Consider the following 16,199-nt stretch of genomic DNA (forward strand, 5'->3'; position numbering starts at 1 on the left):
TTGGCTTAAGGGAATACTCTGGCTGATTTGATTTTCTGTCCAGACCACTAAAACCTTCTCCACATCAGCAATAAGGCCATTTCGCTTTCTTATCCGTGTGTTCACCGGAGTAAACCCAGTAAAAAACCCAGTGCTGGAGTAGCACATTTAATTTCCTTCAAGAACTTTTCCTTTGCATTCACAACTTAGCTAACTGTTTGGCACAAGATACCTAGCTTTCAGCCTATCTCAGCTTTCAACATGCCTTCCTCACAAAGCTTAATCATTTTAAGCTTTTGATTTAAAGTAAGAGACATGTGACTGTTCCTTTTACTTGAACTCTTAGAGGCCCTTGTAGGGTTATTAACTGGCTTCATTTCAGTATTGTTGTGTCTCAGGGGATAGGGAGGCCTGAGGAGAGGGAGAGAGATGGGAAACAGCCAGTTGTTGGAGCAGTAAGAACACACACAACACTTACCAAGGTCTTCTTATACGGGCGTGGTTCGTGGTGCCCCAAAACAATTACAGTAGCAACATCAGAGATCACAGATCACCGTAACCAAAAAAAAAAAAAAAAATCAAATTCGTTGCCATCGACTAGATTCCTACTCAGAGACCCTATAGGACAGAGTAGAACTGTCCCAAAGGGTTTCCAAGGTGTAGTTGGTAGATTCGAACTGCCAACCTTTTGGTTAGTAGCCTGAGCTCTTAACCACTGCGCCACCAGGGCTTTATCACTATAACAGACATAATAATGAAACAGTTTGAATATATTTCAAATGTTTTTGTTTTCTTCCCTCCTTTATCCCATTACTTATAAACTATAAGGTACAAATGGGGCCAGTATGTTTTCAATTGTACACATATTAGTTATATCATGTTAGGTACAAGTATGACTTTAAAATTGCTTTTTTTTTTTTTTTTAGAGTTTATGTATGGTCTAAGGAGATGTATACAGGTACCAAGCTGTCAGGGGGTGAACTATGTGTCAACTTGGCTAGGCCATGATTCTGATTATTATGTAATTATCCTTCATTTTGTGGTGTGATGTTAGGGTAGTTTCCTTGGGGGTGTGGGCTGCATCCAGTATGTATAGAAGTTCTAGCAAAGCTTGCACCCAGTCAATCCTGAATCTTACTTGTCATCCTCTGATCTCTGGTTCTTGGGATGTGGGCTAGCAGTCTGGCCCCTAACCTGCAGATTTGGGGATTTGCCAGTTCCCACAACCCAGTGAGCCAGCAGCCTTCTGCCTGACCTGCAGATTTTAGGTTTGTCAGCCCCTGCAACCGCATGAGTCAGGAGAAGCCTCTAGCCTGATGCCTGACACATGGATTTGGGACTTGATAGCTTCCACAACTGTGTGAGCCATTTTCTCAAAATAAACCTCTCTCTATATTTTTATATATTTGTATATGTATGCTTTACTGGTTTTGCTCCTCTAGAGAACCCAGCCTAAAGCAGTTTCCAAGGCTGTAAATGTTTACAGAAGCAGAGTGCCACCTTTTTCTTCAGTGCAGTGGCTGGTGAGTTCTATCCACCAGCCTTTGGGTAGCAGCTGAGCACTAACCACTGGGCCACCAGAGCTCCTGTATCAATAATTTCAGTAAATACAAATGGGCTAAACACTACAGTTAAAAGACAGATGAGACTGGTTTAAGAAGCAAGAACCAAATATATGCTATTTACAAAAGGCACACTGTGAATATAAAACATGATGAAATATGAAACATGTTGTTAGGCACCGTTGAGTTGGTTCTGACTTATAGCAACCCTGTGTACAACTGAAGGAAACACTGCCCTATCCTGTGCCATCCTCATGATTGTTACTATGTTTGAGCCCATTGTAGCCACTGTGTTGATCCATCTTGTTGAGGGTCTTCCTCTTTTTTGCTGACCTTCTAAAAGTGAAAAATGGTGCAAGATGTGCTACATCAACCTTAAGTGTAAGAAAGCTCTGGTAACCATATTAAAAAAAAAAAAAAATGTCAGGTAAATTAGACTTAAGGATCAATATTACCAGAGCAAAAGAGGGAGCATTTCATATTGATAAAGGGGTCAGTTCATCAGGATGACATATTAAATACACATGAGCTGCAAATATGAAGCAAAGTCTGTTAAAACTGAAAGGATCAAATAGATATTCCCACAGTTGTAGATTTTTAACACTCTCGTTTAATAATTGTTTGAAAAAAAAAATTGGCATACATTTTCTAAGTCTCTAGAAGACTTGTACAACATTATCAATCAATTAAGCCTAGTGGCATTTCTTGAATTCTCTTTGGACCTTTCAAGGGCATATGGAACCTTCACAAAAATGATTATATGTTGGACCATAAGACAAGTCTCTATAAATTTTAAAGAACTGGTGACATACAAAGCATGTTCTCTGACCACAACCGTATTAAATTTGAAATAAATAACAACAGATCTCTGGAAAATCCCCAAATATGTCAAAATTAAGTAACATACTTCTAAATAACCCACAGATCAAAGAAAGAAATGAGAAAATATTTTTAACTGAATGATTGAAAATGCAGCATAGCAACACTTGTGGAATGCAGCCAAAATAATGCTTAACGTGAAAGTTATAGCTTTGAATGCTTGTATTAGGAAAGAAGAATGTTTTAAAACATCTACTATCTCACCTTAGAAACTCAAAAAAGAGCTAATTAAATACAAAGAAAGAAAGAAAAAAACAAAAATCAATAAAATAGCAAGTGGGAAACACGTAACAAATCAAATTCAAATGCTGGTTATTTGAAAAGGTAATACAATTGATAAACTCTAACTAGATGGATCATCATCAAATATTGGCAAGAAGGTAGAGTAACAGGACTTTCATATATTGCTGATGAAAGTATAAATTGCAACCCAGCCATTCCACTCCTAGATATCTACCTAAGAGAAATGAAGACAGATGACCAAACCATGACTCATACGAGACTGTTCATACCAGCCTTATTCATTATAATGCCGAACTGAAAACAGCTCTGATGTTCATCAACAGTATATTGGTTAAATACTGTGTAGGATCTTTATACAAGGGAACAATATTCACAATGAAAAGGAATAAAACACCGATATATTCAACAATATTTATGAATCTAGAAAACATGTTGGGTAAAAGAAGCCAGGCTTAAAAGAGAACATAATTCAATGATTCTAAGTATATGAAGTTCTAGAATCTTCTGGGGGTGTTGGAAACATTCTATATTTTGATTACATGTGCTTTACATGAATGTGTGTATTTCTCAGAACTCTCTGAAATGTAGCACTTAAGACTTTATACTTCAGTAAAAAAGCATTGAAAGCATTTTCAAATAAAACAAAATTTTAAATGTGTTTCTATCATAAGCTGAGTTATTTTTTTCTGTGAGATGTCTAAAATATTTTATATTTAAATTTTCTGAATATGAGGTTAATCAAACTTGTTTTGAAGACCATCCTGTAGTTTATATTGATGTGAATGACACTGTTCTGTTTAATCATCTAGTTTGTAGCCCTTGTGTTTTTGAAAAATTTTCAGAATTGATTTAAGGAACTGCAGTTTTTTTAATCTCAGTGAATAGCAGTACATTCTTGAGTACAGCAAAATGTGGTAGTAGGAAATGGAGAACTAGTTAACTCAAGACAAATGTGAATCCCTCCCCGCAGCAGATTGTATTGAAGTTGCATGCCAAATAACATTTTTTGTGTTTCTTGGCTCTGGTGTGTTGACCTTTATATGGTTATTCATTTTTTATTCCAATGCAAAGAAAAAAAAGAAAACAAAATAAGGTTTAGATATTAGATGGAAGTTACTGATTTAACTCAATTGCCCTTTGAGATGCAATTGCCCTTTTATTTTTCATAGATTGAAGTTACATTATGCATCTTATGAGCCAACTATAAGGGTGTTACATGAGAAGCACCACACTTTACTGAAAGAGAAAATGCTCACCTCCTTGGAAAGAGACAGAGCACTTGGGCAGGTAAAAAGACAGTCAAAGGTACCTCAAACCATTTTTAAAAATAACATAAATAGAAATATTGGTTTTGTGCATGATATAAATTTTTAAAAATTTCCATCAATTTTCGTATTTCAAAAAGGATTCATTGGAAAACGTTCAGAAAAGTATTTTATTCATTTTAAACCTATAAGAAGTATTATTAAAGATTAATTAAAATATGAATTTATAGGATATCATTAAAGTGTAGTTAGTGGAAGAACTCAGACCAGCTTTGACAGCTATAACCATTGACTTTAGTCAGTTACTTGAACAATTAGGTTTCTCGTATGTAAAATGTAGCCACAAGACCTACTTTTTAAGATCATTGTGAATCTTCTATGAGATAATGAATAAAAACTTACTCTTAGTCTCCTCAAATGAATATTTGACAAGTCTTGTTACCGATTTGATTCTTACTCATTTTTGCTAGTGGATGACACCCTTTAGGTATCATAGGCCTAGGCTTAGCAGGCGTAGAATTCAAGAAAAAAAATTATGGGATACATTAAAAATCTCTAAACAATTTACTAGGAAGTGTAAAACTACAGCTATGCTTAACATTTTTTTTTTTTTTTTCTGGAGATTGTTGGTTTTGGCCAAATTTAATTAGCTAAAAATCTTGCATGATGGCAATACTCTTTCTTGAATAATTCTGTTGGTAAGACGTGTAAAAATGGCATGGGGGGGGAGGTGTTTGACTTCCTCCAACCTCACAGGTGGGAAGGAGAACTAAGATCAATAGCCCAAGGGTGATTCCTATGAAGTGAAGGTCAGACAGCCTCTTTGTGCCATCTCTACCAATTTTGACAGCAACCTTCCCTCCCACTGCACTCTCTACTGGGTTTGATAATTCATTGCAATGGTCACACAGAACTCACAGACTATACTTACAATTATGGGGTTTATTAGGGAAGTAACGGTTACAATTCGGGCTCACGAACACTCAGGATACAGTTCTTCCATCAGGACAGCCTCTTCCCAACTGTGCTCGCAGGCACGCCTCTCCCTAGCCCTCAGTTTCTACTGAAAGGCATTCAGCTTCTCTTTCTGCTGGCCAGGAAGCCCACCATGCCTTCTCCTGCTGCTGGGTCTCTCGTGTTAGTCTCACCTTCCTTGGTGGTGACGGGCTCCTCCTCTCTGCTCTGGAATTGGTTCTCTTTTAAGGCAGAACTGACAGATCCCCTTCGTAGACCACAATTACCTTATCACACAATCACCTGGGTGGGAGTTACAAGACCATGGCTAGGAAGGCCACACACAAAAGTAATTAATCACGACACAGGCCACCCCCTGGCTTTTCTAGCCATGGGTGTTTCGTATGTGGAGGATAACTTCCCCCTCCCAATCATTTTACAGTCCAAAACAGTCTTTAACAATTAGTCTTTCAAAAGGGCAAACAGTCCACAGGGTGAGGTTATTCGGGTACCAGCCATTCAGGTCTGCTCCAGGTTTCCATCTGATCTGATCAGGTTCTCCAAAAGTCGTCTCATCTTCACTGTTTCTGACCTCTGATAAAATTTAACTGAGAGAAGATTATTCCCTTGCTTTTTCTGAGACTCACACATTATTAACATATCAAAACCTTTAAGGGACTTTATGTTTGGCTGGTGTACTCACGTCCAGCGGTGCCTCCCCCATTCCACTCTTTTATACTTACAGCTTCTACAATTACAGTTTTTACAATCGCAATTAACCCTGTTAACAGCACTCACAGCTGAACCATACAATCCTGTCAGCATCTTCCCCCACCCTCTCTTCCCTATTTTCATCAGGAAAAGTAGAACCTATTCAGTGGGGTTTGCCCTTGTCCCCTCATTTAATGTAAGCACACTCAAAAAAGCCTGTAAGCCAGCCACTTCATGCATTTATCTCCACCCGTTTTAGGCAGTCAAGGTTTAAATTGCCCTTCCCTATCAAACCAGTACTGGGGAGACATGCTAAGCATGTTCTTTGGACTTGAAGAACCGTCTGTTCCAGTTGAAACTTTGAGCATCTGCATCCATAAGCAAAGTCCACTCCAGAGCAAGCCATCAAATTGCAGCAGTCTTTTTATACCAGTTCAGTGTCAAACATCTTTCTCTTCATTCAGTTTGGTTCTGGTCAGCTCATCCCTAGCCATTCAAGCTAGGTCACAATGGGTAGCAGCCTTAGGCTCAAGAGTTCACACACACCTCTTGGCACTTCAGACAGCCCCTTCACACACTCTCATTCCTAGCCCCCATGGGCTAGGTCAGTGGATTCCACTTGTAAACTTCAGAAGTCCAACAAATCCTTTTACTTCTGACCAGCCATACCTTCCTCTCTCATCCCTAGCCTCTGTGGGGTATGTTGGTGAGAGCCAATGGAACATGTCCAACCTCAGCCCATCTCTTTACTGCTGTATTTCCCCCACTTCTATTCATTGAGTGGGCCCAGGTGGTCACCAAAAGTGAGCAGATCAAACTGTCTACTTGCCAGCTCCCTTTAACTTCCAGGCCTGGAAGGGGGCTCCTTCTGGTGGACAGACTTTTCCTGCCTCAATGTATCTGACAACAAACTACTTGCTGAAATTCAAAAAGCAAAACAGCAACTTACTCTGTAAGTTCGTCCTTCAAATGCAAATCTTTCATTCTCTCAGCAGTTATGGGTGGTTTTGCATGTCTTTTCAAATGCAATATCTGGGTGGCGTTCAGGTTTTGGGCCTAAGCCCCCACACTCTACACAGGGGCTACTGCATTCAAACAGCCTGTGTTTCCTTCAGGCAAATCCTAGTTCACGGTTTAGCATATCCAATCAAGTACTGGCTGAAGGCAGCGTTACACACTGTCCATAATCTATGATACCCAATATTCATTTCTAGCGTACATTTAGGTCTGCTTTTACAACACTAAGTAGAAGAAACATTCAGTATTGATAGAACATAAATGCATAGTCTTAAACACATAACCCTGCCCATCTTAAACTTTCTTTAAGTTCTCCTGGTCCATGCTTATCTCCGTATTATTCTTCCAGGTGGAGTTTGTTAATCACCTGCTGATACAGTCCCAAGTGACTGTACATACTTGGCATCTTGACGGACCACTCAGGCTCATCTTTCTCTCCTCAAGGCTCCCTGGGCCTTCCAGGCATCCATGCTGGCAAGTGCCAGTATTCGCCTCCAGATCATTTATTTCTACTTCTGCTCTTTCTAGCCTCTGATCTGCTAAATCATTAGGGCTAAGTTAACTTCTTATAAAGCCTTTCAGTTCTCCTATCTAAAAAATGAACGGAATTCCCAAAGTTAGATCAGAGGCCATATTATTTAGGCCACATACAATCTTCGAACTTCCGGTCGTCATTGCTTTGATCGAAAGAACTGAGAATTGGGAGTGGTGTGTGAGTCCCAGCTGTGCTACAAAGTAGCCGTGTAAACATTCTGCCCATTTTATATATCTGGCTGTTTCCTCTCAGACAGGAATAGAGTTGCTTGCCTTATGATTGATATGTATCTAAATGAAAACATGTTAAAAGGCTGAAAGTATTCTCTCTATGAGGCAGGGTTAAATTTTACATACTATTATTCAGATGTCCAAAAAGCTGAAATTTTATTATCTGCAACTGATTTTATTTCATCCTTGTCCTGCTGAAGGCAAAAGAAAACATAACTTGCCTGTTAAAGACTATCCATATCTTTCTGGGTTAAAACAGCATCTTTGGTCGTTGGAATGTTGAATGTTGTATTTAACTGACTAGCTAAAAAAATTTTCTAATTGTGTTAATTTTCTTCCTTCAATTGGATCCTCCTCTTATTCTTCCCCAGATGGTTCCTGATATAGGGGATACTTATGTGTCCATATGGCCTGTAGTATACTTGCTGTCCTGTTGGTCTTCACTTTCCAATGCATTGTGAGTGGTTTGGTCATATTCCTGGGGCTGAGGTGCATGGTTCTGGGTGGTTCTTTTGTATACAAACCAAATATACCTTTTTTTTTAAGTCCCAGGCCCCTGTCATTGCATCTGTTTGTGATGTCCTTAACATCTGTGGCCCCGTTGTTCTGACCATGGTCCTCTTTACGGTCCAGTACTTCAAATGTTAACATTTCCATATACCCCACTGAGGCTTGTAGAGACTTTTGATTTCTCTATACTACAAATACAAGCCCTGGACAATCTGGAAATAACTTAAGGTCCATCTGCATAGGCACACTTCCTTCAGGCAATTTTCAACCACCATCTGGAAGGTGCCATGTTTTTTTAAAAAAAAATTGCAGAATATGAAGGTCTCTTTAAGGGGCTGTTCCCTCAGACACTAGGAGAAAGTTTACTCTATACTTGGAGTATTCTCAAATGATCAGGCTTTATGTGTCTTTTGGTTCCAACTAGCCCGCTTTGATTTTTAGCTTAGGAGATGATTCAGGATCCTTATATCTGACCTTGTGTGTCTCCTGCTCCCTCTCAGGCACAGAACCCTTCATACTTCTTTGTTCTATTGAATGGCATGTATTCCTGTCCTCTTCTACATTATGGGTCACACTTTATCTGCATTTGTCCCAAACAGTCCTGATTTATACCTGTTGCCACAGGTTAATAGCTTCTACTTTCATCCTATAAAAAAATCCCCTACTTGTGAAATTATGTGGTTACTTTACTAATGGGAGAATTCTAAAGATCTTTTTTTTTTTTTTTAATTAATTTTTATTAAGCTTCAAGTGAACATTTACCATTCCAATCAGTCTGTCACATGTAGGTTTACATACATCCCACTCCCTTCTCCCACTTGCTCTCCCCCTATTGAGTCCGCCCTTTCAGTCTCTCGTTTTGTGACAATTTTGCCAGCTTCCCTCTCTCTCTATCTTCCCATCCCCCCCTCCAGTCAAGAGTTGCCAACACACTCTCCAGTGTCCACCTGATTTAATTAGCTCACTCTTCATCAGCATCTCTCTCACCCCCCACTGACCAGTCCTTTTCATGCCTGATGAGTTGTCTTCGGGGATGGTTCCTGTCCTGTGCCATCAGAAGTTCTGGGGAGCATTGTCTCTGGGATTCCTCTAGTCGCAGTCATACCATTAGGTATGGTCTTTTCATGAGAATTTGGGGACTGTATCCCATTGGTCTCCTGCTCCCTCAGGAGTTGTCTGTTGTGCTCCCTGTCAGGGCAGACATCGATTGTGGCCGGGCACCAACTAGTTCTTCTGGTCTCAGGATAATGTAGGTCTCTGGTTCACGTGGCCCTTTCTGTCTCTTGGGTTCTTAGTTGTCGTGTGACCTTGGTGTTCTTCCTTTGCCTTTGCTCCAGGTGGGTTGAGACCAATTGATGTATCTTAGATGGCTGCTTGTTGGCATTTAGGACCCCAGGCGCCACAATTCAAAGTGGGATGCAGAATGCTTTCATAATAGAATTATTTTGCCCATTGACTTAGAAGTCCCCTCAAACCAAGTTCCCCAAACCCCAGCCCCTGCTCCGCTGACCTTTGAAGCTTTCATTTTATCCTGGAAACCTCTTTGCTTTTATTCCAGTCCAATTAGGCTGACCTTCCTTGTATTGAGTGTTGTCTTTCCCTTCACCCAAAGCAGTTCTTATCTACAGATTGATCAATGAAAAGCCCTCTCCCTCCCTCCCTCCCTCCCCGCTTTGTAACCACAAAAGTATGTGTTCTTCTCCGTTTTTTCTATTTCTCAAGATCTTGTAATACTGGTCTTATACAATATTTGTCCTTTTGCACCTGACTCATTTCGCTCAGCATAATGCCTTCCAGATTCCTCCATATTATGAAATGTTTCAGAGATTCGTCACTGTTCTTTATCGATGCGTAGTATTCCATTGTGTGAATAAACCACAATTTATTTACCCATTCATCCGTTGACGGACATCTTGGTTGCTTCCAGCTTTTTGCTATTGTAAACAGAGCTGCAATAAACATGGGTGTGCATATATCTGTTTGTGTGAAGGCTCTTGTATCTCTAGGGTATATTCCGAGGAGTGGGGTTTCTGGGTTGTATGGTAGTTCTATTTCTAACTGTTTAAGATAACTCCAGATGGATTTCCAAAGTGGTTGTACCATTTTACAATCCCACCAGCAGTGTATGAGAGTTCCAATCTCTCCGCAGCCTCTCCAACATTTATTATTTTGTGTTTTTTGGATTAATGCCAGTCTAGTTGGTGTGAGATGGAATCTCATCGTAGTTTTAATTTGCATTTCTCTAATGGCTAATGATCGGGAGCATTTTCTCATGTATCTGTTGGCTGCCTGAATATCTTCTTTAGTGAAATGTGTGTTCATGTCCTTTGCCCACTTCTTGATTGGGTTGTTTGTCTTTTTGTGGTTGAGTTTCGACAGAATCATGTAGATTTTAGAGATCAGGCGCTGGTCTGAGATGTCATAGCTGAAAATTCTTTCCCAGTCTGTAGGTGGTCTTTTTACTCTTTTGGTAAAGTCTTTAGAAGAGCATAGGTGTTTGATTTTTAGGAGCTCCCAGTTATCTGGTTTCTCTTCATCATTTTTGGTAATGTTTTGTATTCTGTTTATGCCGTGTATTAGGGCTCCTAGGGTTGATCCTATTTTTTCTTCCATGATCTTTATCGTTTTAGTCTTTATGTTTAGGTCTTTGATCCACTTGGAGTTAGTTTTTGTGCATGGTGTGAGGTATGGGTCCTGTTTCATTTTTTTGCAAATGGATATCCAGTTATGCCAGCACCATTTGTTAAAAAGACTATCATTTCCCCACTTAACTGACACTGGTCCTTTGTCAAATATCAGCTGCTCATACATGGATGGATTTATATCTGGGTTCTCAATTCTGTTCCATTGGTCTATGTGCCTATTGTTGTACCAGTACCAGGCTGTTTTGAGTACTGTGGCTGTATAATAGGTTCTGAAATCAGGTAGAGTGAGGCCTCCCACTTTCTTCGTCTTTTTCAGTAATGCTTTGCTTATCCGGGGTTTCTTTCCCTTCCATATGAAATTAGTGATTTGTTTCTCTATCCCCTTAAAATATGACATTGGTATTCGGATCGGAAGTGCGTTATATGTATAGATGGCTTTTGGTAGAATAGACATTTTTACTATGTTAAGTCTTCCTATCCATGATGAGCAGGGTATGTTTTTCCACTTAAGTATGTCCTTTTGAATTTCTTGTAGCAGAGTTTTATAGTTTTCCTTGTATAGGTCTTTTACATCCTTGGTAAGATTTATTCCTAAGTATTTTATCTTCTTGGGGGCTACTGTGAATGGTATTGATTTGGTTATTTCCTCTTTGGTGTTCTTTTTGTTGATGTAGAGGAATCCAAGTGATTTTTGTATGTTTATTTTATAACCTGAGACTCTTCCAAACTCTTCTATTAGTTTCAGTAGTTTTCTGGAGGATTCCTTAGGGTTTTCCATGTATACGATCATGTCATCTGCAAATAGTGATAGCTTTACTTCCTCCTTACCAATCTGGATACCCTTTATTTCTTTGTCTAGCCTAATTGCCCTGGCTAGGACTTCAAGTACGATGTTGAATAAGAGCGGTGATAAAGGGCATCCTTGTCTGGTTCCCGTTCTCAAGGGAAATGCTTTCAGGTTCTCTCCATTTAGAGTGATATTGGCTGTTGGCTTTGCATAGATGCCCTTTATTATGTTGAGGAATTTTCCTTCAATTCCTATTTTGGTAAGAGTTTTTATCATAAATGGGTGTTGAACTTTTGTCAAATGCCTTTTCTGCATCTATTGATAAGATCATGTGGTTTTTATCTTTTGTTTTATTTATGTGATGGATTACATTAATGGTTTTTCTGATATTAAACCAGCCTTGCATACCTGGTATAAATCCCACTTGATCATGGTGAATTATTTTTTTGATGTGTTGTTGGATTCTATTGGCTAGAATTTTGTTGAGGATTTTTGCATCTATGTTCATGAGGGATATAGGTCTAAAATTTTCTTTTTTTGTAATGTCTTTACCTGGTTTTGGTATCAGGGAGATGGTAGCTTCATAGAATGAGTTGGGTAGTATTCCGTCTTTTTCTATGCTTTGAAATACCTTCAATAGTAATGGTGTTAAGTCTTCTCTGAAGGTTTGGTAGAACTCTGCAGTGAAGCCGTCTGGGCCAGGACTTTTTTTTGTTGGAAGTTTTTTGATTACCGTTTCAATCTCTTTTTTTGTTATGGGTCTATTTAGTTGTTCTACTTTTGAATGTGTTAGTTTAGGTAGGTAGTATTGTTCCAAGAATTTATCCATTTCTTCTAGGTTTTCAAATTTGTTAGAGTACAATTTTTCGTAGTAATCTGAAATGATTCTTTTAATTTCATTTGGCTCTGTTGTGATGTGGTCCTTCTCGTTTCTTATTCGGGTTATTTGTTTCCTTTCCTGTATTTCTTTAGTCAGTCTAGCCAAAGGTTTATCAATTTTGTTAATTTTTTCAAAGAACCAGCTTTTGGCTTTGTTAATTCTTTCAACTGTTTTTCTGTTCTCTAATTCATTTAGTTCAGCTCTAATTTTTATTGTTTGTTTTCTTCTGGTGCCTGATGGGTTCTTTTGTTGCTCAGTTTCTATTTGTTCAAGTTGTAGGGACAGTTCTCTGATTTTGGCTCTTTCTTCTTTTTGTATGTGTGCATTTATCGATATAAATTGACCTCTGAGCACTGCTTTTGCTGTGTCCCAGAGGTTTTGGTAGGAAGTATTTTCATTCTCGTTGCTTTCTAAGAATTTCCTTATTCCCTCCTTGATGTCTTCTAAAACCCAGTCTTTTTTCAGGAGGGTATTGTTCATTTTCCAAGTATTTGATTTCTTTTCCCTAGTTTTTCTGTTATTGATTTCCACTTTTATGGCCTTGTGGTCTGAGTAGATGCTTTGTAATATTTCGATGTTTTGGATTCTGCAAAGGTTTGTTTTATGACCTAATATGTGGTCTATTCTAGAGAATGTTCCGTGTGCGCTAGAAAAAAAAGTATATTTTGCAGCAGTTGGGTGGAGAGTTCTGTATAAGTCAATGAGGTCAAGTTGGTTGATTGTTGTAAGTAGGTCTTCCGTGTCTCTATTGAGCTTCTTAGTGGATGTCCTGTCCTTCTCCGAAAGTGGTGTGTTGAAGTCTCCTACTATAAATGTGGAGGTGTCTATCTCACTTTTCAATTCTGTTAAAATTTGAGTTATGTATCTTGTAGCCCTGTCATTGGGTGCGTAAATATTTAATATGGTTATGTCTTCCTGATCAATTGTCCCTTTTATCATTATATAGTGTCCTTCTTTGTCCTTTGTGGAGGATTTAAGTTTAAAGTCTATTTTGTCAGAAATTAATATTGCTACTCCTTTTTTGCTTATTGTTTGCTTGATATATTTTTTTCCATCCTTTGAGTTTTAGTTTGTTTGTGTCTCTAAGTCTAAGGTGTGTCTCTTGTAGGCAGCATATAGATGGATCGTGTTTCTTTATCCAGTCTGTGACTCTCTGTCTCTTTATTGGTGCATTTAGTCCATTTACATTCAGCGTAATTATAGATAAATAGGTTTTTAGTGCTGTCATTTTGATGCCTTTTCATGTGTGTTCTTGGCCATTTCATTTTTCCACATGCTTTTTTGTGCTGAGACGTTTTTCTTAGTAGCTTGTGAGATTCTCATTTTGATAATGTTTAACTTTGTGTTTGTTGAGTCGTTACGTTTTTCTTGGCTTTTTTCTTGAGTTATGGAATTGATATTCCTTTTTGTGGTTACCTTTTTATTTACCCCTATTTTTCTAAGTAAAAACCTAACTTGTATCCTTCTATATCGCCTTGTATCACTCTCCATCTGGCAGTTCAATGCCTCCTATATTTAGTCCCTCTTTTTGATTATTGTGATCGTTTATCTATTGATTTCCATGATTTCCTGTTATGTGTATTATTTTGTTTATTTATTTATTTTTTAGAATTAGTCTTAATTTGTTTGTTTTTGTGCTTTCCCTATTTGAGTTGCGTTGATATCAGGGCGTTCTGTTTTGTGACCTTGTATCGTGCTGGTACCTTATATTATTGGTCATCAGGCCAAACAGTCTCCATTAGCATTTCTTGCAGTCTTCGTTTAGTTTTTGCAAATTCTCTAAAGTTGTGTTTATCTGTAAATATCTTAATTTCTCCTTCATATTTCATAGAGAGTTTTGCTGGATATATGATCCTTGGTTGGCAGTTTTTCTCGTTCAGTGCTCTGTGTACGTCGTTCCATTCCCTTCTTGCCTGCATGGTTTCTGCTGAGTAGTCTGAACTTATTCTTATTGATTCTCCCTTGAAGGAAACCTTTCTTTTCTCCCTGGCTGCTTTTAAAATTTTCTGTTTGTCTTTGGTTTTGTCAAGTTTGATGATAATATGTCTTGGTGTTTTTCTTTTTGGATCAATCTTAAGTGGGGTTCGATGAGCATCTTGGATAGATATCCTTTCGTCTTTCATGATGTCGGGGAAGTTTTGTGTCAGGAGTTCTTCAACTATTTTCTCTGTGTTTTCTGTCCCCCCTCCCTGTTCTGGGACTGCAGTCACTCGCAAGTTATCCTTCTTGATAGAGTCCCACATGATTCTTAGGGTTTCTTCATTTTTTTAAATTCTTTTATCTGATTTTTTTTCAGCTATGTTGGTGTTGATTCCCTGGTCCTCCAGAAGTCCCAGTCTACATTCTAATTGCTCGAGTCTGCTCCTCTGACTTTCTATTGCATTGTCAAATTCTGTAATTTTATTGTTAATCTTTTGGATTTCTGCATGCTGTCTCTCTATGGATTCTTGCAACTTATTAATTTTTGCACTATGTTCTTGAATAATCTTTTTGAGTTCTTCAACAGTTTTATCAGTGTGTTTCTTGGCTTTTTCTGCATTTATCCTAATTTCATTTGTGATATCTTTAAGCATTCTGTAAATTAGTTTTTTATATTCTGTATCTGATAATTCCAGGATTGTATCTTCATTTGGGAAAGATTTTGATTCTTTTGTTTGGGGGGTTGGAGAAGCTGTCATGGTCTGTTTCTTTATGTGGTTTGATATGGACTGCTGTCTCCGAGCCATCACTGGGAAACTAGATTTTCCAGGTAATCAGCTAAAAAAAAATTCAGTCAAATCCCTATCTGAATTCACTCTGGCTCCAGGTATTTGGAGCCGCCTGGGGAGGGTGAGGGAGGGATCAGAGAGCTAGGAGTGTAGCACCACAGAATATAGAGCTGATCACCGCGTTCACGCTCCGCCCCCGTCCGCCAAAATCCCAGCGGGACGGCTCCCCGGCTGGGATGCTGCTTTCCCCGCTCTGAGACCAGTCACTTCCTCCCGGGGACTCCTCCCTCCGGTGCGCCGCACTGCTCACGTGAACTGGGTGGGCGTCACCCGCACGACCAGGTGGGCCAGCCCCCTGGGTCAATTCAGGGGAATATAATTGGAGCCCGCGCTCATGCCCCACCCGCTTTCGCCAAAATCCTAGCGGGACGGCTTCCCGGCTGGGACGCTGCTCTCCCCGCTCCAAGACCAGTCACTTCCTCCCGGGGACTTCTCCCTCCGGTGCGCCGTGCTACACGCGCGAACTGGGTGGGCGTCCCCCGGCACGAACGTATGGGCCCCTCCCCGGGGTTTCTTTAGTGAAATATAGCCGACCCCCCCCCCGCTCGCGCCCTGCCTGCTTCTCGCCAAACTCCTGGCGGGACGGCTCCCTGGCTGGGACGCTGCTCTCCCCGCTCCAAGATCAGTCACTGCCTCCCGGGTGCTTCTCCGGCTGCGCCGCTACGCCGCCCGCGCCAACCAGCTAGACTCTCTACCGGGATTGGTTCAGGGGGGTAGGGCTGGGCCCCTTGTCTGTGCCGTCTGCCCCCCTGGGCTCTGCCCCAGATCAGGCTCTGAAGGTCACCTGCCTGGTACGCTGGCTCCTAGTTCTGAAAACAGTCGCTGTCTGCCTGTATTTGTTCGTTTTCCGTCTCTAAGTCTGTGCTTGTTGTTCTGAGTTCGTAGATTGTTATGTATGTGATTGATTCACTTGTTTCTCCGAGTCTTTGTTGCAAGAGGGATCCGCGGTAGCGTCCACTAGTCCGCCATCTTGGCCCCGCCTCCTCTTTTTTTTTTTAAAACATAAAAAACGCTGTCCTTAGGATTTAGAAATACTTCTCTTTCTATCAAATATACTGTTAATATGGTAGATTCACTATGATTTGAGAAAGTCAGCTTTGAGTTCGAGATGCCATTGATGCCACCGCTGGGCTGCCAACATAAGTGTCACTATGGACAATGATACTACTAGAAATTAGATGCTCTTCTAGAATATTTTATGGATGCCAATGCAAACTGATATAGCAGCTGCCTT

At 39.8% G+C, this 16,199-nt stretch overlaps 1 protein-coding gene across 5 annotated transcripts in view; it reads left to right on the top strand.

Moving 5' to 3' along the window:
- The window catches only part of SPAG16 (sperm associated antigen 16), a 1,001,052-nt gene that overhangs the window by 48,825 nt on the left and 936,028 nt on the right, over positions 1-16,199 (top strand). For 4 of the 5 annotated variants that reach the window (XM_049888941.1, XM_049888944.1, XM_049888943.1 and 1 more), the window contains one exon: positions 3,833-3,968. In XM_049888941.1, the coding sequence (XP_049744898.1) occupies positions 3,833-3,968 (136 nt within the window). The remainder of the gene's footprint in view (positions 1-3,832; positions 3,969-16,199) is intronic. The other variant, XM_049888942.1, reaches the window with a different exon arrangement.

Source organism: Elephas maximus, chromosome 6 (genome assembly GCF_024166365.1).
Source record: "Elephas maximus indicus isolate mEleMax1 chromosome 6, mEleMax1 primary haplotype, whole genome shotgun sequence".
NCBI lineage: Eukaryota > Metazoa > Chordata > Mammalia > Proboscidea > Elephantidae > Elephas > Elephas maximus.